This window comes from Gouania willdenowi, chromosome 22 (assembly GCF_900634775.1).
Source record: "Gouania willdenowi chromosome 22, fGouWil2.1, whole genome shotgun sequence".
Taxonomy (NCBI): domain Eukaryota; kingdom Metazoa; phylum Chordata; class Actinopteri; order Blenniiformes; family Gobiesocidae; genus Gouania; species Gouania willdenowi.
Genome location: NC_041065.1, coordinates 632882 through 658106, shown reverse-complemented (window position 1 = coordinate 658106; position 25225 = coordinate 632882). Strand labels below are relative to the sequence as shown.

The window sequence follows — 25225 nt, the reverse complement described above, 5'->3', positions numbered from 1 at the left end:
GTAACTTGTGGCCACTAGGGGCACTAAACCTGGAACTTTCATGTTAAGCGCCCCTAGTGGCCACAAGCGCCGCAGCTCTGTATGCAGACATCTTCAGGATAAGGATTGGCTCTAAGGCCAGGGTCCCTAAGGCCAGGGTCCCTAAGGCCAGGGTCCCTAAGGCCAGGGTCCCTAAGGCCAGGGTCGGTCGGGCTGGGGTGCGAAGCGGGGCTGGGCTCATGCCGCGGCTGGAAGAGCAGCTTCCCCCCTACTCCCTGGCCTCGTTGACCCCCTTTTTCCAAGGGTCGGCGCGGCGGTTGGGGTCAGGACAGATGGGGGACAGGGGACCCGGCGTGCGCGGGGCGGTGTCCGGCTCCGGGCGGAAGGTGGGTCGGCAGAGAGGGCCGGGGCTTAGCGGCGTCTTTTAGCCTCCTCAGAAGCAGTTTTAAACGTTTTGCTTGCCTCGGTCATGTGACTGTTATAAAGTGAAACGTTCTCCAGGCATTCTCCAGGTCACATGACCTGGCCAAAGACGGTCCGTCTCTCCAAACGTATATGGTCAGTATTTCCAGAGTGAAGCCCCGCCCATATACAGCATTGATACAGTCAGCGCTGTATATTGGCCTTAAAATAATGGATCAACTCTTTAGGTCATAAAGTCAGCAATGTGCTTTTAAATATCAAAATTCAGATTCTTGGTTTAAGTCGGCTCTTCTTTTGTCTTCTTAAAAATGTAAATTGCATTAATGTATTTTTCTCAATTAAAACAAACTAGAAGATATAAAGACCAAGCAGTGGATTGACTAAGATGTGAAATAAAGTAGGCGTGTCCCTAAACAATGATGATGTTTCCTCCCCTGCTGTGGCTGAATTCACTATGTTACGTAATAAGTGCACGTATAGACGTGTTTAAATCAACATTTTACTGGGTCAATGTGAAGAGGTGAAAACACAGAAGCATTAGAGGTGGACTTCTCTGTCTGCTGCACAAACATTTAATAATGTAGAAAACTAATAAAAATGTTGTTTAATAAACTTTAAAACCTAATGTTATTATTTTGAACATAATTTCATGTGGTTGTCCTGTCAGGACTGTAACTCTACAGGCAGATTAGGACAGATCAACAATCTGTTCATGTCATTAGAAGATGATCTACTGAGCATCATCCAGCAGCTCTGTCCTGAGAAGTGCTGAGTCATTGTTCCATCTCCGTCTGACGCTCTTTACCTTCAATGCTACACCAGAGTTTAACGCTCAAAACACGTAGAGGAACATAGACATAGCTCAGGACTGGAGCCACATCCATGGATGCACAGAGACTCTCTCCACCATAGCGTGTCACACCACATTCAGTGCAGATGATCTGTGTGTGAGTTTGAACCTGGGTCCTACTATTTTCGGCGCAGAAAACAGTCACCACAAACAGTTCCAGATTTGATGAATTGCATCAATTATTCAATAATCCATTATTTATTGTGGTTGTGGGCGCATTGTGATGCGCTGAAGACGGGCAGTTATGATTCCCTGGGGTTTGTAGCCCTTAATAGTGGGTATTATAACACGTTATAATACCCCTAAACATTTAGTGAACCCATGGTCCCCAAAGAGGAGGAGAAAATGATCATAAATATATGTAATAACTAAAACAATTCTCCTGCTCTCAAACATATTAATCTGAAACAGCTGTAGACAAACATCAGGAGAAGAACAGCTGGAAGGTGAGTGCCATGCAGTAGATAATTACATACAGGTCAAACTGAATGCTGAACAAATTGGAAGAAAGGCATTGAGCACACACTGAGTGGGCGGGAGGATTAATAGATTCTGGAAACGCTGTTAGCATTAATAGCAATTACATGAAGGTGTCTCAGTAGAGTCTGACTAGCTTTAGCATGTCTGGATGTCTCTTTAGCAGACATTATCAGCTTTAGGGAGAAAGCTCCCATTGTTTTATAATATCCTTTAGTAACCTCCTTTCCCCTGGGGGGGGGGGGGGGGGGGGGGGGTAAACAAAGACAGTGACCTCATCGTCATGATCCACCAGTGGTTACCAGTAATGCACAGATTCCCCAAATGAGAGGGAGACGCAAACAAGGATAGGCATTGTCCAAAAGAGGCAACAGTCATTGCTGCAGGGTAGGAGTGGACTGAAGAAGTGCTGTGTCAGCACTGTGACACAGCACATCAGTGAAACTCCAGTGAGAAGGACGAGAAGTATGGAGGAAGTACAACTTCAGAAAGCTTGAAATAATAGTCAACTAAAGTTCTTTAGCTGTTATTAAACTTATTATTATCAACATTCATGTCAGCATTAAGACTTTATTACTGGACACAACACAGACTTTCTGTGTTTTCTGACTCATTTTGTGTATTTTTGTTGTCATTTTAATGTTTTTTAAGTTATTTATAATATTATTCAGGCAAAATTGCTTTTTCACAGATTCTCCAGAATTATTTTGAATGAAAAAAAAGAAACAATAAAACATAGAATCAGAAAATGTACATGAATAAATTAAAGACTGTTAATTAAATAGGGATTGAATACAATACTGCACACCTCCAGTAAAATATAATACAAATAAATAAATATCAATGAATGAAACACATTTACTGCTTCAATAAACAGGAAGAGATTTAAATTCTGATGTAGCTGGTTATGATTTACAGTCTTCATAAACAGGACTGAATCATAACACAACACAACGCAACATAACATAACATAACATAACATAACATAACATAACATAACATAACATAACATAACATAACATAACATAACACAACACAACACAACACAACACAACACAACACAACACAACACAACACAACACAACACAACACAACATAACATAACATAACATAACATAACATAACATAACATAACATAACCACTACAGCAGACATGGACTCGTCTATAAACATTTACAGACCTTAGAGTCACTGATATCTTATCAATAAACAGGAAGAGATTGATCATCTTTATAATAAGTGCTGACTAGGCACTAGGAGAGAGGTCCAAGACCAACACATGATGACCTGATAATAATGTATCATGTTTTTCTGCAGTCAGTGTCTTCTCCTCGTTCTTTTCTCTCTGCTCTGTTTCAGGTGAAGCTGATGATGTCACTTCCTGATCTGTGGTTCACGGCTCAACTAGTCTGGAACACTCTGATGTTCTATCTCTCTATCCTGTTCTGTTGGTCCTTCTGTCTACTAACCACAACCAGTCCACGCAGATGGCTGCCACCTCTGAACCTGGTTCTAACAGAGATTTATTCCTGTTCAAAGGACTTATTTCTTCTCACTGTCACTAAATACTTGTTCATGTGGATCTTGTTGGTTTTTTCTTTCTTATTATGATTTTTATATTTTGATAAGTGCTTTCAGATGATTTTGCTGTAAATTGCGCTATACAAATGAAGTTGAACTGAAATGAAATAGGAAGTCGTAGGAATGCCATGGATGAAAATCCAGGATTATGTTAGACTGACTCAGGGTAGCTGTAGCTACAGATGTACCTTACCTCCATCAGTAGGACTGTGAGTTTTATATGAGACTGTATAAATAAAGAAATGTTTCTTTGGGAAGAATGTGGTTTAAATCTAAACCTTCCCAAAATCCATGTGTCAGTGCTAACACATAGACACGCCCCTCACTTCTAAAGTCAGTTCTAAAGTCGCTCCTGTTTGGAAAAAACAACATTTACACCAACAAGACAAGATTAACAATCATATCATCAGCCATGGAGAAGTACTTTGTCATTGGGCAACTTTTGTCACAGTGGGGGCCACAAAACTGTGATGGTCTGACCCGAGGGCCACATTATGAACATTAACGTCAGCATTTAGAATAAAGACTAATCTAAACATCAATACAGGAAATAAGAAAGGATTTTGTGTTATTTTGTTCTTGTTTTTTGTGTTTTGGGATTAATTGTGTATCTTGTAAAATATATTTTTCTCTCATTTTGCCTTATTTCCTGTCATTGTTGTGTAGTTTTGTTGTTTTTGGTATACTTCTGTTTTCCTATTGTCTGTAACTGTATATTTTAGAGCCAACTGCTGTATTTTTCCAGGGGTTTCATTGTGTATTGTTTTGTGATTTTACGTGTTTTTAAAGTCATTTAGTGTGTTTACTTTATCGGTTGCACAAAATGAGACCGATGGCCACATGTGGCTCCTGGACCACCAGTTTCAAAACATTCATTTAATATCTGAAAACTGTTCTATGAAGACGAGGGTGAAAAAACAGATAAAAAAGGTTTGCATTGTGAAGGAATCATCCACTAACACATGTTTACTTTACCGGTCACCAGGGATAGGGTCAATCATCATTATATCACTCCATTGACAATTAGTATGTAGTTATAATTATAATTGTAAAAATCTGTTGTAATCATAATTGAGTTCCAATAATTGAATTTGTAATTGTCAAGGAAATTCCATTAAAAACTCTCATTTACAATTGAATTAAACCCAAACCTGGTGAACCACGTTACAGTTCTATGTCTCACACATACGTAGTTCATAATTATTAAAATGTCTTTCATATTAAAGTTTACCTGTCACTTCTCTTCAGGATCATTTCATTATAAAAATTGAAATTGAGGCCAAACCGACAGAAAAAAGGCTCAGACGCCCACACAATAAATATCAATACCAATATATTCATTGATTATGAATCCTAACAAGGTAATCAATAGATGAGAGACTAATTAGATGATAGATCATATTTATTAGTGTATTTAAGACATAAGTCAAACAGACCCATTAGCATTAGAGATGCTAACAGAAAGCTAACACAAGAGGAAGGTTATGTTTCATGGGCCTATTTATTAAAGACTCAGTAATTGTGATTAATTGTAATTGAGAACGTAATTGTAATTGACTTACAGAAGGAAAATAATAATTGTAATATTTATTGAAAACATGTTGGTCACCGTGATGGTAATTGAGTTATTATTCAGTATACTTTTCTTTTATTTTGTGTGTTTTTGTTGTCGTTTTGTCTGTTGCTGGTAATATTTAAAATCATTATCATTTTAACTAAAAATAAATAGTAATGCTTTCATTTCTTAATTTTGTTTCTCTCCAGTAACCCTGTAGTGCCATCACACGTACCCCCGTTTGAGAAACACTGCTGTAACAGACGTCATAATACTGTACCCTACACTAGCCATAATATTATAAAACCTTATGAAGTGAAATGTAAACAAATAAACACGTATTACATAGTGATCCAACACCACTTCATAAAAATAAATCAATAAATAAGACAGGATGTTTACACTAATGATAATCAATAATCGTGGCTGTGATCAATCTCTCATTGATTAGCTGAGCTCAACCATGTGAGCTGTAGCTTCCCTCAGCGTGGACTGAAGGTTCTCAAGTTAACAACGTACAGTAGCTTCAATAGAGCAGCAACATCAGTCCAACATAGACGTGGTGTGTGTGTGTGTGTGAGTACATGTGTGTGTGTGTACGTGTGTGTGTGTGTATGTACGTGTGTGTGTGTGTGTGTACGTGTGTGTGTGTGTGTGAACGTGTGTGTGTATGTATGTACGTGTGTGTGTGTGTGTGTGTGTGTGTGGTGTGCGTGTGTGCGTGTGTACGTGTGTGTGTGTGTGTGGTGTGCGTGTGTGCGTGTGTACGTGTGTGTGTGTGTGTGTGTGTGTGTGTCTCTGAATTGATTTTACACGCTCTGCTGAAGGCTGTGTGTGCCAACATAAATCTATGTGAGTGTTTTTTTTAAGAATAGGATTAGCCCTGCGGAAAATGTACAGATTTGATACATGAAAAAAACACAAAACAAAAGAGGCAGTAGTCACAATCTAGCATTTTGAAAGCTGAGATTTAGCATTTGATGAAGCTATGTGTCCTTAGCTGGTGTAAATAGAATAAATAGATGGTTTATCCACAGGGGGTTAACAGAGTAAAGCACAACAACACTCACAGGTTCAATCTGGACCTCATAATCCAATCATTTTGACATAAAACACGGACTAAACCTGTGTCAAATGAATGAACCCAACAAGCACCCTATCTATAAAGCAAGACATGTATAATCGCATTACCTTAAGATATTAGGATTTGATTCTATATCAATAGTAAAAACTGCATATTAAAAATATACTGGATTAGCATTAGGATTTAGCACTCTGGATGTTCATGTGGCAACGCGTCCAAGCCAAGCCTGACAGCCTCGTCAAAATAGCTTCGTTGTAAACATTCATGTTTCTAAAATCTATAATTTTATAAAAGGAAAGGCTTTTTAAAACCTGCTTTTTAAATAATTTACCTGAATTACACCTTTTCTAATGGGATAAACTGTCAGTTTGTCAATTTTAAACTTTAAAGGAACAAATGAGAACAGCTTGTTATTTAAAGTATTTTAAAATTCCAAAACTAACTACATAATGAAAGCTGGAGTGTGTTTCCAACATAAAGGATGCTATTTTTTCATTTATATGTCTACTGTTCTATCATTGTGTTTATTTTCTATGGCTAATACCAGTAATACATGGTATAAAATAATAAACAGCATAAAGTTATTAAATCACCACGTTAGGTTTGTTCAGGAACGATCACACACATGAACGAGAGTGATGGAGAAGATAATTTAAGAAGAACTGACAGATTGGGGGGGGGGGGGGGGGGCTGGATACAGTAAAAATCATCACGTTAGGTTTGTTCAGAAACACCTCAGGGAAATCGCTTCGAGTCCGTATCAGAATCTAGACGTGACGTGATCGTGATAGTTCACGGTAAAAATAACTGACGGATTGAAAAAGTCTGTTCTAGTAAAAATCTGTATGAACTGATATGCAGACGTGGAGCAGTGAGGAGGAGACTTTATGTGGATAATCTAACAGGAGTACAGCAGCTGATCTGATTGGCCAAGTCGTTTGAAGGACACCCTCATCAGCCAATAGGGTGCAGCCTGTACGTGAATTTTTCTTGGAAAATTGCTAAATTATCTGAATGCGGCCAATAGAGCGATGCATTCAATAGCCCGAAAAATACGACATTCCAATAAATAATTAGTTGAATCAAAAATGTGAAAATTCAGAAACTACGCCATTAAAGCTGCAGTAAGTATGTTTTTTGTTTCATTTTGTCATAAATCCATGGTAACCTTTGATCATATTGTGATCCAGAGTGTTCTGAGAGGACCTCTGCTCATTCTCTTCTCTGTATTCAAGCTTTAGAAATCCAGTAGTGTGATGGGGAGGGGGAGTGTGGTTGATTATATGCAAGTCTAATGATTCTACATACTGCAGCTTTAACTAAGCAAACAATAGTGTGCAGAATGTGATTATATTCCATTAAGGTCTAATGCACAGCTGTTCTCCAACGTGGGTATTGTGGTAATATTTGTTGAGAAAAGTAAAGCAGCCACAACAAAGAACAAATAGGTAATCAGTGGCCAAGTGGCACCACTGCTGCTGCTGCTGCTGCTGCTGCTTGGCAACACAAGTGTTTACTATTTCCACTTGTAAACAGAATCTGAATCTGACCAGCTTGTAAAGCACCAAATGCTGCTATTCATCCAGAACAACCGGATTATTAAACTAAAGCCAGAGCGAGTCACACCTTTCTGACAGTAATACGTAACAGTGAAAGACCTGGATGTGAATATTGTTTTATTTCCCATGAACAAACCTGAAACAATACAAGTGTTCACGCCATGAGTCACATCAAGAAACACTAGAATTAAAGCAATTGTTCAAGCTGAACCACTCCTCTTAAATTAGTGTCCACAAAAAGGTTCACTAATTTCATATGTAATAACAATTATTAACAACTGATGACTCATTCTGAACAAAAACAGTACTTTCCTTATTATAACAAAATGTGGATTTAACGTGATAGAACATTCTAAATATTAACTAACTCTTCTATTCCCTGACTTGGTCTCAAACAAATCACCATCCTAGCTTTATCCTTTCAGGATATTAATTTTAACATATACAGTACAGCCTGGTGAACAAATACACTGATGAAATGGGTCTAAAGGTAACTCACACAGGGACAAAACAATAACACTTTAACGTGTTTATCATGTTAGGACAACGGTCCTAGTAATCCACACTAGACAAGATACATGTAGCAGCTAGCACTGCAATACTAACATGTAATAGCTAGCACCTCAATGCTAACCATGTAGCAGCCATCACTGCAATGCTAAAATGTAGCAGCTAACACTTCAGTGCTAACATGTAGCAGCTAACATATTAATGCTAACATGTAGCAGCTAGCACTTCAATGCTAACATGTAGCAGCTAGCACCTCAGTGCTAACATGTAACAGCTAGCACCTCAGTGCTAACCATGTAGCAGCCATCACTGCAATGCTAAAATGTAGCAGCTAGCACCTCAATGCTAACATGTAGCAGCTAGCACCTCAGTGCTAACATGTAGCAGATAACATCTCAATGCTAACATGTAGCAGCTAACATGTGGCAGCTAGCACCTCAATGCTAACATGTAGCAGCTAGTACCTCAATGCTAATCATGTAACAGCTAGCACCTCAATGCTAACATGTAGCAGCTAAGACTTCAATGTTAATGTGTAACAACTAGGACTTCAGTGCTAAACATGTAGCAGCTAGCACCTCAATGCTAACATGTAGCAGCTAGCAGGGACAATGGTCCTAGTGGAGCAGACAGTGTCTCCAATCCACACTGACACTCAGACAGGGTTCAGAACCAATAATAAATCCATGAGTGACAAATGAACAAAGTCAGTGATAAATGATTGTAGTGACAGTCGACCACTCTGTGGTAGAGGATGTGGGCGGGGCTAGAAGCGCTGCTACAGATAGCATCGTCTGACCCAACTTATCAACTGTTATGTAGAAAAACTATTTCAGACTAAATTCATCATCTTCATCAGTTGTTCTGTTTATTTCATGATATCACAGATATTATAAATATTTTACACTGTTCAGTTTATATTTTGTTTTAGAAAGTTTACTAAAAATACAGAAAAAGCATGAAAATATCTTAGTTAAATATAAGTTAGTGTCATATCATGATATTATTTATTCATATTACACATTATTTTATCACTCGTTGATGGAAATAATAAACACTATTGAGTTGTTTAAGTTCATATACAAAATACCTTTAAACTGGAAAAACTTTTGTAATACGATTAATTTAGATGAATATGGATTATGTATTATAAGATCTCTAATTAATCTGATGAATTTGTTTTTAATGGAGTCCCAGCTCTAAATCAGACATAACTATCATAATACTTGTATTAAGTCAAAGGATTGTCTAAGGACAATAAACTGTAACACATGGTAGAAGTTTCATCATACTGTGCAGAAGCATTAATACACACCAGCAGTAGAAATAAATCAATCAATAAATAAAAGCTACATCTAGTAAATAAATGATTAATCAGATGATTATTATTATTAATATGTAGAAAAATGGTACTTATTGATGTTGCTGAATTGAGGATAAAGAGTGGGTCGTCCAATAACTAAATATTCATCAGTTTGGTCATTTCATTCGTTTACCATTGAGCAATAATCATAACCTAACTTTGTCTTGGACATTGTTCTGTTTCATCTCATTAAACAGAAATATGAAAAACACCAATACAGTTTTTTAAGAACAGAATGTTCACTATAATTGGGTATTTTCACACTCAATGTAAGTTGACAGAAACATGTCTTCCCGTGCCACGCATCTGTGCAGTATTTACCATCCAATGTTTATCCCAGGCTAATAAGAGACGGACTGGCGTGTGAAAATAAAAGATAATTATATAGGTCAGGAGAAGATACTTGTTTTATGCCTTAAGTGTGATTTTTATAGATTCTGGCAACCTGATCCAATAATGTGTTGTGTACTTAAAAGTATGTGGCATTAAAAACAAACTCTGGAGTATTAAGATAATCTGTGTTTATGTTTAATTCAAGTGTGGGCTCACACCCTGTTTTGCCCCCAGAGAGTGCCAAGTGTAAGATCACACTAAATTACTCTTGTCATGTGTTTAAGACACTTGGCATTCTTTGGCTTTTTCTTCCTTCTCTGCTTGTGATCTGTGGGAAATGTGTCCAACACTGGGATACTTTCTGACCAAGCTTTTATTTGGTTTTTGGTCTCTTTAGTTCATTTCAGACCCAAAATAAGGGTTAACTGTAAGATATCTCTTGTTTTCTTCTAAAAGATGTCAAAATAAACTTGTTCTGAAGACTTATTAAACCCCCACCATCACTATGCCTCTACATTTCTATCAGCCCATCTCGTAGCATGCAATATTGTGCTCAATAAAAGCTTTCCAGACCGGGCCCTGAGGGCTGCCAATAACAAACTCCAATAAAAGATGAAGCACATTATTCTCTGCAGGAAGGAAGCTGGACAAAATGTCGGCACATTGTGCCCAGGTTGACATAATCTGGGTTTTATGGGCCATTTGAGGTCTTTTGTTCAAACAGTAACAGAGGACAAGGTGGAGCAATAGGTAGCAAACACTCAGCATGGTTGGCAATGACCAGCAGGAGAACAGGAACACACACTCCTGGATTCTTCAGAACATCTAAAAATCCTTGTGTTAGCTCAACCTGGGCCCACTGAGCTTATATTTGAGTTTGTGATTATTTATGTTAGGGATCCACAGCTCTTTAATGCTTTAAATGAAAGTTCTATCCATCATGTATTAAACTATAGTTTTATTCATAAGTCATTGTGAAGGAACCACGTGTACCAAATAATGGCTCTGTCTCTGGTAGAGACAAATGATCTGCAGAAGGTCTAAAGCAGTGGTTCTCAACCTTTACAGCCCCACGACCCTCCAAAATAAAGGTCCCAAAGAGTGGGGACCCTCCAAAATAAAGGTCCCAGAGAGCAGGGACCCCCACTGTAGCTGAAGGTGGTTGAACACATACATGAACATTGAAGAACAGTCATGTGGAGACAGGACCATCTATAAGGGGGAATAAAGGAGAGATTTTTGGGGTCCATCCATAAAGTCAGTAAAATGATGGTCTATTGTTCTATGAATCTGTGATAACCACATTTATTTATTCATCTGAATAATATCCACTGTTATCATTTATTATTATTATTATAGTCATCTTAAAGATGGAAATCATGGTTTTAATCACTAATAAAATGGTTCAAAGTGACCAAAAATGGTGGAAAAGGAGGTGAAATGGAATTTAAAAACCACAGAAATTGGTTCAAAGTTGTAAATTAAAGTGGATAAAAACAGACAGAAAAAGTGGTAAAAATGGTTTAAAGTGTCAATATTGGAACAATTAGTTTAAACTGGTAAATAATGAACATGACAAATGATGAATGTGGCTAAATTGGCAAAAATAATTTTGAAATATGGTTAAAAGTGACAATAATGGGTCAACATATGTGACATTAGGTGTAAAAGCGGTAGAAAGGGTTTATAAGTGATGAACATGTCTGGAATGTGTTGAAAATGTGCAGAAAAGACATTGAAATGTGATGTAGAAATGTCAGAAATGTAAATAAGACAAAAAGGGAGGGGCTAATGACATACGCTGGCATCACAACTGGCTGAAAATGGCTGTTTCATTGGTTAAATGTTATATAATATATTTGAATAAATTCAATCAGAAATGTACGTCTTTTGTTGTTGTAAACAAAACCAATACAGTTAACGTTAACTAGTAAACTATAGATCTAGTGTCTGAGGTTTTAAAGGTTCAGTGGAGAACAGAGACTGCTGTTTCTGGATCTTTAGTTTGTAGATCTACAACACAGTGAAGTCCAAGTGCACAAGGCCAAACATGAACAAAGCGTCCCCTCATGCTGATGGAAACCACTCTCAGAAGATAGAGCTCTATAAAGATGGACAAGGTCAGGAACAACACTCAGATTGTTGCTTTTCAAAAGATTTAATAAAAACACTTTAACAATGAGCCAAGAGCAGAAACCAGACACTCACAGTACTAACCATGAAGATGGAGGTGGTTGTCTGTAATAAGAGGACCTTCAGTCTCCTTCTTTAAAATATAAAGACCAAGTCCAGAACCTTGGTGTTCTGATGGACTCAGATCTGATCAAATCAATCAATCAATCACCTAAAGAACATCTCCAGAGTGAAAGCTTTGATGAGTCACAAAGATCAGGAGAAGCTGCTCCTGATCTAAATCAGACTGGACTATTGTAATGGTCTTCATCAAACATCTACAGCTGATTCACAACTAAGACGTTTGGCTCCCAGTCAGCCTCAGAGGAGACTGTAAAGTAGTGCTGCTGGTTATAAATGTGGTGGTGAATCCATCAGTGAGCTGTTAGTCAGGTCTGAACCCATCGAGGACACAGGTCAGATAGTGGAGCCCAGATTTCACAGCAAATATTTTAGTTGTTATGCTGCAAAGAAGAAGTGGAACAAACTGCAGCAGAGCTGAAGTCAGCATCACATGAACATATTTAATTATTTATCTCTACTGACGATGAGTGACAGGGAGATTTATCATCATTTTATTGATGATTTTAATGTTTTTATTGACTTTTAAAGCATTAAATGTTTTCTGTTGCACTGTTTAATCATGTAAAGCACATTGAATAGCCTTGTATATGAAATGTTCTATACAAATAGTTTGCCTTCCCCTATTTGTCATTTTGTGTTTTTGGAGTATTTTTGTATTCTTTCTCTCATTTGTGTTTTGTTTTTGTTATATTTTCATGTCATTTTGTGTAATTTTGTTGTTGTTTTGTATAATTTCTTTTTGATTTGTAGGTTTTTTAATGTCATTTTCTGCAGGTTATTTTGAAGTCATTTTGTGTATTTTTGCTAAAATCTATTGTCCAATTTTGTGAAGCTGTTTTTAGTTGTTATGCTGCAAAGAAGAAGTGGAACAAACTGCAGCAGAGCTGAGTCGTTATTAATGGAACATTTTTTATTATTTCTCTCTAGTGATGATGACTGAGAGGTAGATTTATCATCATTTTATTGTTTAATGTTTTAACGTTCTAAATATTTTCTATTGCACTTTTTAATCACGTAAAACACATTGAAATGTGTATGAAATGCTCTACACAAATACATTTTCCTGACTTTATCTGGTATACTTACATGTTGACACCTTGTGATCATATAACAGATGGAAATGTGTTTCATTATGATTTCAGAATGATGTGAAAATTCCTTCCAGTGTGAGTGCTGTTCTCTGTCTTTGAGGACGCCACAGTGTTCTATGAACTAACAACATACTGTAACTGTATCCTTCATATTTATTAACAGTGGTTTTACAGAGATTAACATCAGTGTTAACAGATAATGTGGCCATGTCACATTCACTCTATAGATTATAGGAATAGGTTTCAAATGATTCATATTACAGAGGAATTAGACAGTAGTACACACACACACACACACACACACCTCAGGGAAACTCCCAAATGCTTTAGTGACTGTATGCATCACTGGGCAAGTCTAGACCAGAGAAATGATACATCAGGCACAAAGGAAGAAGAAGAAGAAGAAGAAGAAGAAGAAGAAGAAGAAGAAGAAGAAGAAGAAGAAGAAGAAGAAGAAGAAGAAGAAGAAGAAGAAGAAGAAGAAGAAGAAGAAGAAGAAGAAGAAGAAGAAGAAGAAGAAGAAGAAGAAGAAGAAGAAGAAGAAGAAGACCCCATTTTTCCTTATTTTGACCCTTTTTCTGCAACTTTACCAAACTCACCATATTTTAACATATTTTCATCACTTTTTCTTGCCAAATTTTTGCTCCTTTTAATGTATTTTTGCTACATTTCTCACATTTCTGACACTTCTACATCACATTTTAATGACATTTTTTTTCAGTACTTATAAACCTTTTCCACCTAACGTCACATATATTATTCACCGTTTGTCATGCCCATTATTTGCTAGTTTAAACTACATGTTGCTACTTTTTAAATGACATTACCCACCTCTCCACATTTCTGACCCTTTTAAGCAAACATTGACACTTTGAACCCTTGTGAGAAAAAAGAAGAACTAAAATGTGATGAAACGTCGCCTACGTCAAGGAAATTAAGAAAAAAAAACAAATGTGCAGCAGCTTCCTGTGTCTGTTGTTTCTGTATGTCCTTCTACACAGTAAAGCTGTCAGTGACGTCAGTCTGAGGTCATGGTTTTAAAAAGGACAGACAGACTTACTTTCTTTGAACCAAAGTTTTGCAACCATGGGTAAAAGTGCTGACAGAGCACATTGTTTGTCCAAAAAGCTCTTTTTCTTTCTTATTGCAAACTGAGACACTTTAATGAAAACCTTATTTTATCCAATGACACAATCTTGCATTTTTTTGGAGTTTCTTTGCCTTTTCTTCCATTATATTTAAGGAGGTTATTCTAGGCTGTTCCATTACAAACACGTGTGTCAAATTAAAGGTCATGTGACGGTAAATGTTCCATTTTTCCTTAAAGTTTTAGATGAGACTAATGTTACAGAACAAGTAAAGATTTAAACACAACATGCACATTACAACCATAACAGCACATCTACAAGATTGATTTAACACACACACACACACACATACACACACACACACACACACACACACACACACACACACACACACACACACACACACACACACACACACACACACACACACACACACACACACACACACACACACACACACACACACACACACACACACAGAAAATCAAGTTATGAACAAAGAAAAACTGCAGACTCATGCTGAGTCAGATTTAGCTTCATAGCATGTGAAGCTAAACTATCAACCTTCTATTGAAATGGTTTTTATTTCAAATACTATCTAATTAAAATAACCATATAAAGAGTGTTATTGTTTTATTTTTATTATATTTCTATGATAGAGTTGAGGGTTTTACTGCTTTTCTTCTGCTCACTACTTCATGTTAGAAGTAAAGCAGGATGTCATCATCATATTTTCTAGGATGATCAGGTTATCTTAGGAGAGCTCTAAAGTTAACTCCACCTACTTCTGCTCTCGTCTGTAGTGAAAGATCATTTCAGTGTGAGGTCTCAGTGCTTAGTGACGTGTCATCTACATCATATTTATACATTTACACAAATCTGCTGCATTGGAACATGTTTTTCTTTTTGCTCTCCAAGGAATCCTCACGTGACTTTATTGGTGCTTTAAGACGTTTTGTAGATTATTATTTTATCATCTAGCTCAAACCTAAATACTGCTGACTGTGCACTTTATTTTAGTCAATGAGCTGAAAACTGGTCTGCAGTGGAACATGTTGGACATTGTTTTCATAAATGTGAAAAATCAAAGACATAATGTAATATTTTGGACAGCAATGCTCTAGACTTGTCATTTCTATTTGAGATCCCTACCACATGTGTAGTTAAAACAACAGGTTTGTATTGTTTCACAGGTATTGTTTGATAAAATAAGGTTGGAACATTCAAGGTGTTGCTGTCAGTTAGAAAAAAAGGAAGAAACGTCCAAATTCAGACTAGTTTAAAGTGTGTTTAAATACGTCTCATTCACACCAGGAAAGTGTGGGTTGATATTCTACCTGACTGACAGGTACAGTTTGTCCTCCATAAACATGGAGGTGTAACCAGAAAAAGACTTGAACCACTAATGTACCAAACCAGACTAACCATCTGCTGAGTCATGGTTTAACTCCCGTCACCACAAAGCTTTCTTGTGTCCACACACAAACGCAGATAGGCCCTGTGACAATGGTAGACAAACACATGCCTGAACAGAAAGGCTAATGATACCCTTGGTGGGCTGTAAACAAGAGCAACATGTTGCTGACACAGCAACAATTCCTCCAACCTCTGACTGACAGAAAGCCTAAAATTAGCCGCTGGATAACAAAGGTTAGCATCCAACCACCTGGAATGTTCTCTCACACATGAAACACTTAATGGTCAGTGAGGGAATATATTCACGTTTATTTAATTATTGATTTACATATTATTGGGTCATAAACGGAGCTAAAGATGATTGAAAAGACTTTCCAGAACAATTGGAGAAACTTTAGGAAGTTCTTGGAAACCAGACGTTTTTCTTCCACAAAGAGTGGGAGTGTGTTTACTGAACGAGTTCAAACACACACACAGACGACGAGTTAGACACAAAAAAAGTGCAAAACGCAGCAAGAGGACAAGTGTTAAAATAAACAAGTGACGGTCTGAGCAGAGGTACTTCCCGTTATGTGCACAGCTGGATTCATGAGACGGTGAGCAATGCTCTCCTCTCCCACACTCTGACACAAGCTGGGGAATGTGGCTCCTCGGTGCAAAGCAGAGTCCAAAATAACCCTGGATAACAACATGGTTGCAGCTAAACCACTGCTCAGCAGGGTGCACATTTCCACTTAGACCTAATAACCCAACACGCTCTGAGTCAGACATCACCATTAGCTATGATCGTCTTTGTTCAAGGTCAATGCTTTGGTTAAGGCCCACCTAAAGGGATCATTTTCAGTTTGTTACTCACACTTTAGGTTCAAGAAAAGTCATTGTTTGTCACAAAGTGCTCGTTTGTTAGAAACTGTTCTAAAACATCACTTAAAGCGTGTTCATTTGTGTTTGCAGTCAATCAGGCAAATAAGCAGCAATAAAGAGACCTTAAATACTGCTGAAAATATTTAGCTTTTAATTACATTATTTACCTACAGTAAAGCTGATAATCCTTAATATTACATGGTTGTAATTAGACACCAAACAGATCACATGACATGTTTGGGTTTGTGTCTGGATCATTAACCTCATGTTACCTCATACAAACCTCATTTTGTTCATTTTCCTTTGTGTGTGTGTGTGTGCGTGTGCGTGTGCGTGTGTGCGTGTGCGTGTGTGTGTGTTTTCCTCCCATATTATAGACATTTCCACTGAGCCAAGCATTATTTCAGCTCTGATACATTTGAACTTGGCCACACCAGCCTGTGATTGGCTGATCCTGTTAGATCTGTGGAGCTAAGCAGGTCTGGGCCTGGTTAGTAGTTGGATGGAGACCACTGAGAATTCCAGGTGCCACAGTGGGGTGGCAGTCGCTGCAGTGGTATCTGTCATTGTGTCCTTGGGCAAGGCACTTCACCTGCATTGCCTAGTGTGTGAGTGAGTGTTGGTGGTGGTCGGAGGGGCCGATGGCGCACTATGGCAGCCTCGCTTCCGTCAGTCTGCCCCAGGGCAGCTGTGGCTACAACAGTAGTTTGCCACCACTAAGTGTGGAGTGAAAGAATAATGCCTTAATTCTGTAAAGTGTCTATGATAAAGCGCTATATAAAATTGATGCATTATTATTATTATAACTTTAATCTGATGCACGTGGTGAGGCAAGAAAACTATAAGTGCTTAAAATGATAAAATAGAAAACATTAAACAGCTTAAAAATCAATAAGAACATTAAAATCAGCAGTAAAATGATGATAAATCTCCCTTGGTCTCATGTTTTTTATTAATAGCTCTATTGGAGTATTTATTTGTATTGTTTATTAAGTTTATTTTGGCTTTTGTATTTGTAAATGGTGAATAATGGGGGAAGGACTGGACAAGGCTATGCTACTTCATATCCTTCCTCTAACGAGTCAAATGTGTATTATATTGAAATTGGCTTTTTTTTTTTTTTTAAATTGTATAGAGAGTTCTGATTTGTATATACATTTTTCATCTATTTGTATTATTTGTCCGTTTGTTCAAAATAAATAAATGACTAAATAAGCAGTCACACAACACCTCTATGCAGTGTTTAATTTATAAATCATCAGCAGTAAGAGAGAAACAAAAAAGTCACAAGATAAAAAAATTAAAAAATTAAAGGCTAAATAAATAGGCCAATAATATCATGTGAACACAAACAACTAATTATCCTAAATGTTTAATAAAAGAACGATGAATCAGCGTTAAAGAAGCACAGACAATCACTCGTTACGGAGCACGACAGCTGACATGTTTCAGCACCAAGGACAGCGCAAAATCACCGTTAATTTAGCCACAAAGGAAACTAAACTTTATACAAAATATTTACAAACTTATACACTCATAACATAAGACCATAACTCCTCTAATAAATCAGCAGCACAGCAGAAAATAAAAATATAACGTGTTTACCTTTTATTTGTCTTAAAACAGCTAAAAAAAACATTGATAGACAAATTTGTATCTTCACTACTTTTTTCCATATTTCCAGCCGAGGCCTGACTTGTCTTTTATAAACCTAGAGCAGCAGATCATCTGAGCTTTGAACTGAGCCTCTGTCTTAATGTCTATATCAGAACTTTAACCTCTCCTCATGTCTCCTGGAAAGTTCTCCTCCTGTATCCTGTCTGTTGGAGGTTAGCATCATCGCTACAGGTGCTGCTGCTAGCTATGCTAACTGCTGCTACGAGCTACGCTATCTGCTGCTAGTCACTACGCTATCTGCTGCTAGTCACTACGCTAACTGCTGCTTGTCGCTACGCTAACTGCTGCTACTAGCTACGCTAAGTGCTGCTAGTCACTACACTATCTGCTGCTAGTCGCTACGCTAACTGCTGCTACTAGCTACGCTAACGGCTGCTACTAGCTACACTAACTGCTGCTACTAGCTACGCTAACTGCTGCTGCTAGCTACGCTAACTGCTCCTACTACCTACGCTAACTGCTGCTACTACCTACGCTAACTGCTGCTACTACCTACACTAACTGCTGCTGCTAGCTACGCTAACTGCTCCTACTACCTACGCTAACTGCTGCTGCTAGCTACGCTAACTGCTGCTGCTAGCTACGCTAACTGCTGCTACTACCTACGCTAACTGCTGCTACTACCTACGCTAACTGCTGCTACTAGCAATACTAACTGCTGCTACTACCAACGCTAACTGCTGCTGCTAGCTACGCTAACTGCTGCTACTACCTACGCTAACTGCTGCTACTACCTACGCTAACTGCTGCTACTACCTATGCTAACTGCTGCTAGTTGCTACGCTAACTGCTGCTCGTTGCTACTTTAACTGCTGCTAGTTGCTACGCTAACTGCTTCTGCTCCGTGATTTCCACAAAAACAACTTCAGACTTCTTTACCTCAGGATTAGCTTCACTTATTGGCTTTAAAAAACTCCTTAAGTCCTTTTTAAGCCATTTTATACCATCTTCCAAACTCACAAGACACAACTTTTGTAAAAAAAAAAAAGTCACACTTTAGACGTAGCGTGAGGGCGTGGCCTAACTTTTCCCTCTCTTCCTTACTCGTGCTGAGTTTTTACATTCAGTTTTGTGCTTCAATGAAATTTCCATTGATTGCAGCACAATAAACGACACAGCTGTCCAAATATTATATACTTCAACATTTAATCAAAACACATAAAAGCAAATGAGGTGCTGGATTCAATCAAATAAGGTCAAAATCTGGGAGATGCGATCTTGCTCCAGCAGGATCCAGCTCAAATTAAGTTCTACCTCAATGGGACCATAGACATCTGGGTTCAATCATAGATATAGTTGATCTGATAATTAACTTCACAGTTACATAAAGGCTAAACAGAAGGGGTCCAAAAACAGAGCCCTGAGGAACTCCACAGGACATTGATCATCTGTCACATTCAAAGTTTACAATGTTTATAAAATAACTTTAAATAACTTCACTCCTCCAAGTAGAACTTAAACCAATGCAGTGCTTTTACAGTCAGTCCAACCAATGTTTACAATCTGTGCAACAACATGTTCTGGTTTACAGAGTCACATGCACACGCACACAGGAAGCTGAATGTGAAACCAAATAAAAACATAAAACCAAAAGAACTGTCAGTAGATACAGAGTCGACCCAAAACCTCAAAATAAAGCAGTAACAACATTGTTATCATTGCCACCAACTGACACAACGAAATGAACAATTCATTACTTAAACAAAAACAAACATTAACAATAATCAGAAAATCAATCAATCAATCAATCTTTTATTTGTATAGCGCCAAATCATAACCAATGGTATCTCAAGACACTTTACAGTAGAGCAGTCTTAAGGACGGACTCTTCATTTTATGGATACACACATATGCATATATACGTATATACACATACATATGTATCCCACACCCAACATGAATTCATCATGGCGGCAAGGAAAACCTTCTGTTAAGCAGCAGGAACCTTGTGTGGATCCCATTCCTATGATGAACAGCCATCCACGTTATGCTGTGTTGGGTGTGAAAACATTTGGAGTTCTGTATAAAGCTAAATAATGTCAACACGTCACCTTATTGTTATAGTCATGGTTCTCACACAGGACTGACACTAACTATCATTACCTGTGTTCAACATGAACAACAGGGTACAACACACCTTGTTTCAACGCTCTAACTATGATTGTCTGTGAAAAATGGCAATTTATTATGTGTGATTTTAAATATTTTTGTAACAATAACATTCCTAATAAATATTATTAGTAAGTACTTTAATCTCCATTTGACGAAACAGTCATGTTTTACCTAGAGTATCTTAAAAGCTTTCAGAGGGTATACTAACTCACTGTTACTGACACAGTGAGACCTATTACAATGATTCATATAATTCAATAACACAATGTGATTGGTACTAAACAAGCAGAGTTGTTGTGTTCTGAGGACATTTACAGAGCTATGTTCAGCTGCTGCTCCTCTCATTGGGGTTAGTCAGTGCATATTTAGGGCGAATGACCCCGCCTCCCCAACCACCACAAAGGACCAACTTTAATAAGTTCAACTGTGTGCAGATGTCCTGTACAGCAGGAACTACCAGGCCAAAGCAAACTAGAAGCATACCCACTCCAGATGTGTGTGAAAAACTAAACATTCCTAACTCACTTCAGTCTAGGGCTGGGCCATAGGAGGTTTATCCCATATGTGATACAGAATAAGACGATATTGTTCATATGTAGTTTTTTTAAAGCACATTTTGCCCTAAAATGCTAGTTTTAAGAGTAAATACTTGAGCTATTTATTTCCTAACGTGTGCCTCTTACACAAACGCCTTTCTGCTCCGCCTACGTCTTCAATGATTGGTTGTTTGGTAGCAGCGGAGGGCAAAGCCCATGGTAAACATTCAGTGTAGTGAAGCAGCAGACCTCCCACAATAGAAGAACAAGATAAACTTCTTATTTTTTAGTGGAGAGAATTACTTGAATTTGACTAAAATGTGACTACAACCAATAAGCATTTAGACTTTGATTTATATGTCCCACTAACGTACTACATACTAATAACTCAATTAGTACATACTGTCTACTGTATACTATAGTATATACTGTCTACTATATACTATAGTATATACTGTCTACTGTATACTATAGTATATACTGTCTACTGTATACTATAGTATATACTGTCTACTATATACTATAGTATATACTGTCTACTGTATACTATAGTATATACTGTCTACTATATACTATAGTATATACTGTCTACTATATATTATAGTATATACTGTCTACTATATACTACAGTATATACTGTCTACTATATACTATAGTATATACTGTCTACTGTATACTATAGTATATACTGTCTACTATATACTATAGTATATACTGTCTACTGTATACTATAGTATATACTGTCTACTGTATACTACAGTATATACTGTCTACTATATACTACAGTATATATACTGTCTACTATATACTACAGTATATACTGTCTACTATATACTACAGTATATATACTGTCTACTATATACTACAGTATATACTGTCTACTATATACTACAGTATATATACTGTCTACTATATACTACAGTATATACTGTCTACTATATACTATAGTATATACTGTCTACTGTATACTATAGTATATACTGTCTACTATATACTATAGTATATAGTAGACAGTATATATACTATAGTATATTGTAGACAGTATATACTATAGTATATATACTGTCTACTATAGTATATGTACTGTCTACTATATACTATAGTATATATACTGTCTACTATATATAATAGTATATACTGTCTACTATATACTATAGTATATATACTGTCTACTATATATAATAGTATATACTGTCTACTATATACTATAGTATATACTGTCTACTATATACTATAGTATATAGTAGACAGTATATATACTATAATATATTGTAGACAGTATATACTATAGTATATATACTGTCTACTATAGTATATGTACTGTCTACTATATACTATAGTATGATTAGAATGATGAGCGTTCCCACTGAAGTATACTTCCAAGTTTCCCATGATGCATCTGGAATGTACAGCGTTAAAAACCTTGTTCACACTGAGGCTAAATATCTCTGTTGATTCTCCACCTTTATTTTGAAAGTTCTGAAAACATTTGAAGTGAGAAAGTGACCAAGTAGAATATCAACATGTGTTCATTTGATCCATAAAACTCACGTTAGACATACTTCATTCACACATTTTCAGAGACCCTACATTAGTCTACTGACTAGAGAGAGAGAGAGAGAGAGAGAGAGGAAGTTCTGAGCTAGCCGGACAGATTTCACGAACAATAGGAGGAATTGTCGTGTTTTACTCATAAAAGATCCACGTTTAGCTCGTCACCGTCTCGTTACCCTCATTAAAAAAGGGGCGTCAACGAAATGACGTAAACAACACTGGTGTGCTGGTGAATATGACTGCATTGGTCCTAAATATTATTATTTATTTATTTTTATTAATTTTTTTTAAGTCAATAGTTGAAAAAAACAAGTGTGTGTGAACAAAACTAAATAAAGTTGTGCGTAACCGTTTTTCCAGTGTACTCACCGGCAGCTCTGAAGGCTCAGGCAGAAACTCAGCATCTTCTCCAAAGATAAAGTCTGGAGGTAATTGTGGATGCTGTGCGTTGAATATAATATCCCCTGTGAGAACAGAGAAACAAGAGCATGTCAGGACACAAGATTTATTTTGGCTAGCACGCACCAATGAGCCACTATATTATGACCACTGATAGGTGAGGGGAATAACACAGACTATGGTCCCTGTTAGAGTCAGACACTTTATTAGTTTTACATCATCCAGTTAGACGTTGATTTCTCACTGAGTGAACCCACAGAATAGAGTATGATCCCTTCAGATAATAGCAGAGGTGAAAGTAATGGATTACAGTACTCACGTTACTGTAACTGAGTTGTGTTTAGGGGATACCTGTCATTTTTAAAGTATATTTCTAAATCAGTAATTTTACTTGTACTTAAGTACGTTTCAAAAGAACTAATTTGTTACATTTCTATACTTAACCATTACTGAGTAAATTATTATTTTTTTGTTTTAAAATGATCAACAGACATTATGAAACTACAAACAATGAAATGACCAGAAAATAATCAAATGCATCACATCATAGCCAACCAATCAGATTAAATGTATCACATCATAGCAGACCAATCAGATTAAACGTAATGCATCACATCATATCCAACCAATCAGATTATACGTAATGTATCACATCATAGCCGACCAATCCGATTAAACGTAATGCATCACATCATAGCCAACCAATCAGATTAAATGTATCACATCATAGCAGACCAATCAGATTAAACGTAATGCATCACATCATATCCAACCAATCAGATTATACGTAATGTATCACATCATAGCCGACCAATCAGATTAAACGTAATGCATCACATCATAGCTGACCAATCAGATTAAATGCATCACATCATAGCCAACCAATCAGATTAAATGTATCACATCATAGCAGACCAATCAGATTAAATGTAATGCACAGCACCAAAACAGCGTAGAATTGCCATCAAGTAACAATACATCTACTTGAGCAGATACATCAGTACTCTTTACACCTTTCCCTGATACCACAGCACATGTTCAGGAGTCTGATTGAGTCTATGGTTGATAAAGTAAAATAATAACGTCTGTTTCTTCTACAAACACCAGGACAGACACACGTATGTTTGTTCAGAAGAAACAAACAGAATCTACAAAAAGTTCCATGATTATCATTTTCTTAAAATTATTCCCATTTTCCTTCATTTCTCATAACAAATATTTTTATAAAGTGTGAGGTTATAATATAGCTTGGCATCTTATGGAAGAATACAATGTTGTGAAAACAAAGAAATAATATATAGTTCAGATTAGGATCCATCATGAGATTAGTTTGGATAGAACCTTGGTTGATCCATTTGGAAGTTCCCTAAGGGAAATTGATTTTATATATTTAAGTGTTCAGAATAAATCACATTAAACCTAAACCAGGTAAATAAGTGGAAACCAGGAATCATGTACATGTACACGCTATATAGACAATGGTTCACAAGGTTCTTATGTTCTATTGCACAACTGTATTCACGTGCTGTTCTGCTTTTTGTTCAGCAGCAGCTTTAGCAGGAAGACACAAACACATGGTGGTGTTTTTCCAGAGAATGGAGTCATACGAGGGAGGCAGAGCTGTTGCAGTAAATCTGTTCACTACCACTGGAGGCTTGTCAGACATCTGCTGGAGAGCTTCCAGAGAACATGAAGGCCTTCAAAGACTCCTACAGGTTCTAACAAAGGACCACAATGATCAGAATGGTGCATCTGTTTATATGTGAACACTTCATTAAAGTCAGGAGGAGAGAGCACTAATGTCTATGTAGCAGTTCAAGCTGCAACTAACCATTATAGTCATAACCCTGCTTAAGATGATTAAACTAAATAAAAGTGTTTCTCACGCACAAACAAAAGCAAACAGACACAAGTTACACACAAAAACTCAAGGTGTGCACTTGTGGTGTATGCATAAAACCACTCGTGCACGCGCACAGACAGAGACTCGTGATGCGCACACACAAGCACTGCACGCACACAAAGCACCGCAGGTGAAGCAAACTGCTCTGCATCACGGTCAGTGACAAAAAATGCACAACGCAAAAAATGATTAGTTGTTACAGCCTTATTAGCAGTAGTAGCAGTAGCAACAGTAGTAGCAGTAGCAGTAGCAGTAGTAGTAATAGCAGTAGTAGCAGTAGCAGTAATAGCAGTAGTAGCAGTAGCAGTAGCAGTAGTAGCAGCAGTAGCAGTAGTAGCAGTAGTAGCAGTAGCAGCAGCAGTAGTAGCAGTAGCAGCAGTAGCAGTAGTAACAGCAGTAGCAGTAGTAGCAGTAATAGCAGTAGTAGCAGTAGCAGCAGCAGTAGTAGCAGCAGTAGCAGTAGTAGTAGTAATAGCAGTAGTAGCAGTAGCAGCAGCAGTAGTAGCAGCAGTAGCAGTAATAGCAGCAGTAGCAGTAGTAGCAGTAGTAGTAACAGTAGTAGCAGTAGCAGTAATAGCAGTAGTAGCAGTAGTAGTAACAGTAGTAGCAGTAGCA

The 25225-nt window shown here is 37.2% G+C and overlaps 1 protein-coding gene across 1 annotated transcript in view; it reads right to left on the bottom strand.

Annotated features, from left to right (window-relative positions):
- LOC114456242 (BRISC and BRCA1-A complex member 2-like) overlaps positions 1-25225 on the bottom strand; it is a 112691-nt gene that overhangs the window by 64745 nt on the left and 22721 nt on the right. The window contains exon 4 of the mRNA XM_028437883.1: positions 22678-22772. Coding sequence (XP_028293684.1) covers positions 22678-22772 — 95 coding nt within the window. The remainder of the gene's footprint in view (positions 1-22677; positions 22773-25225) is intronic.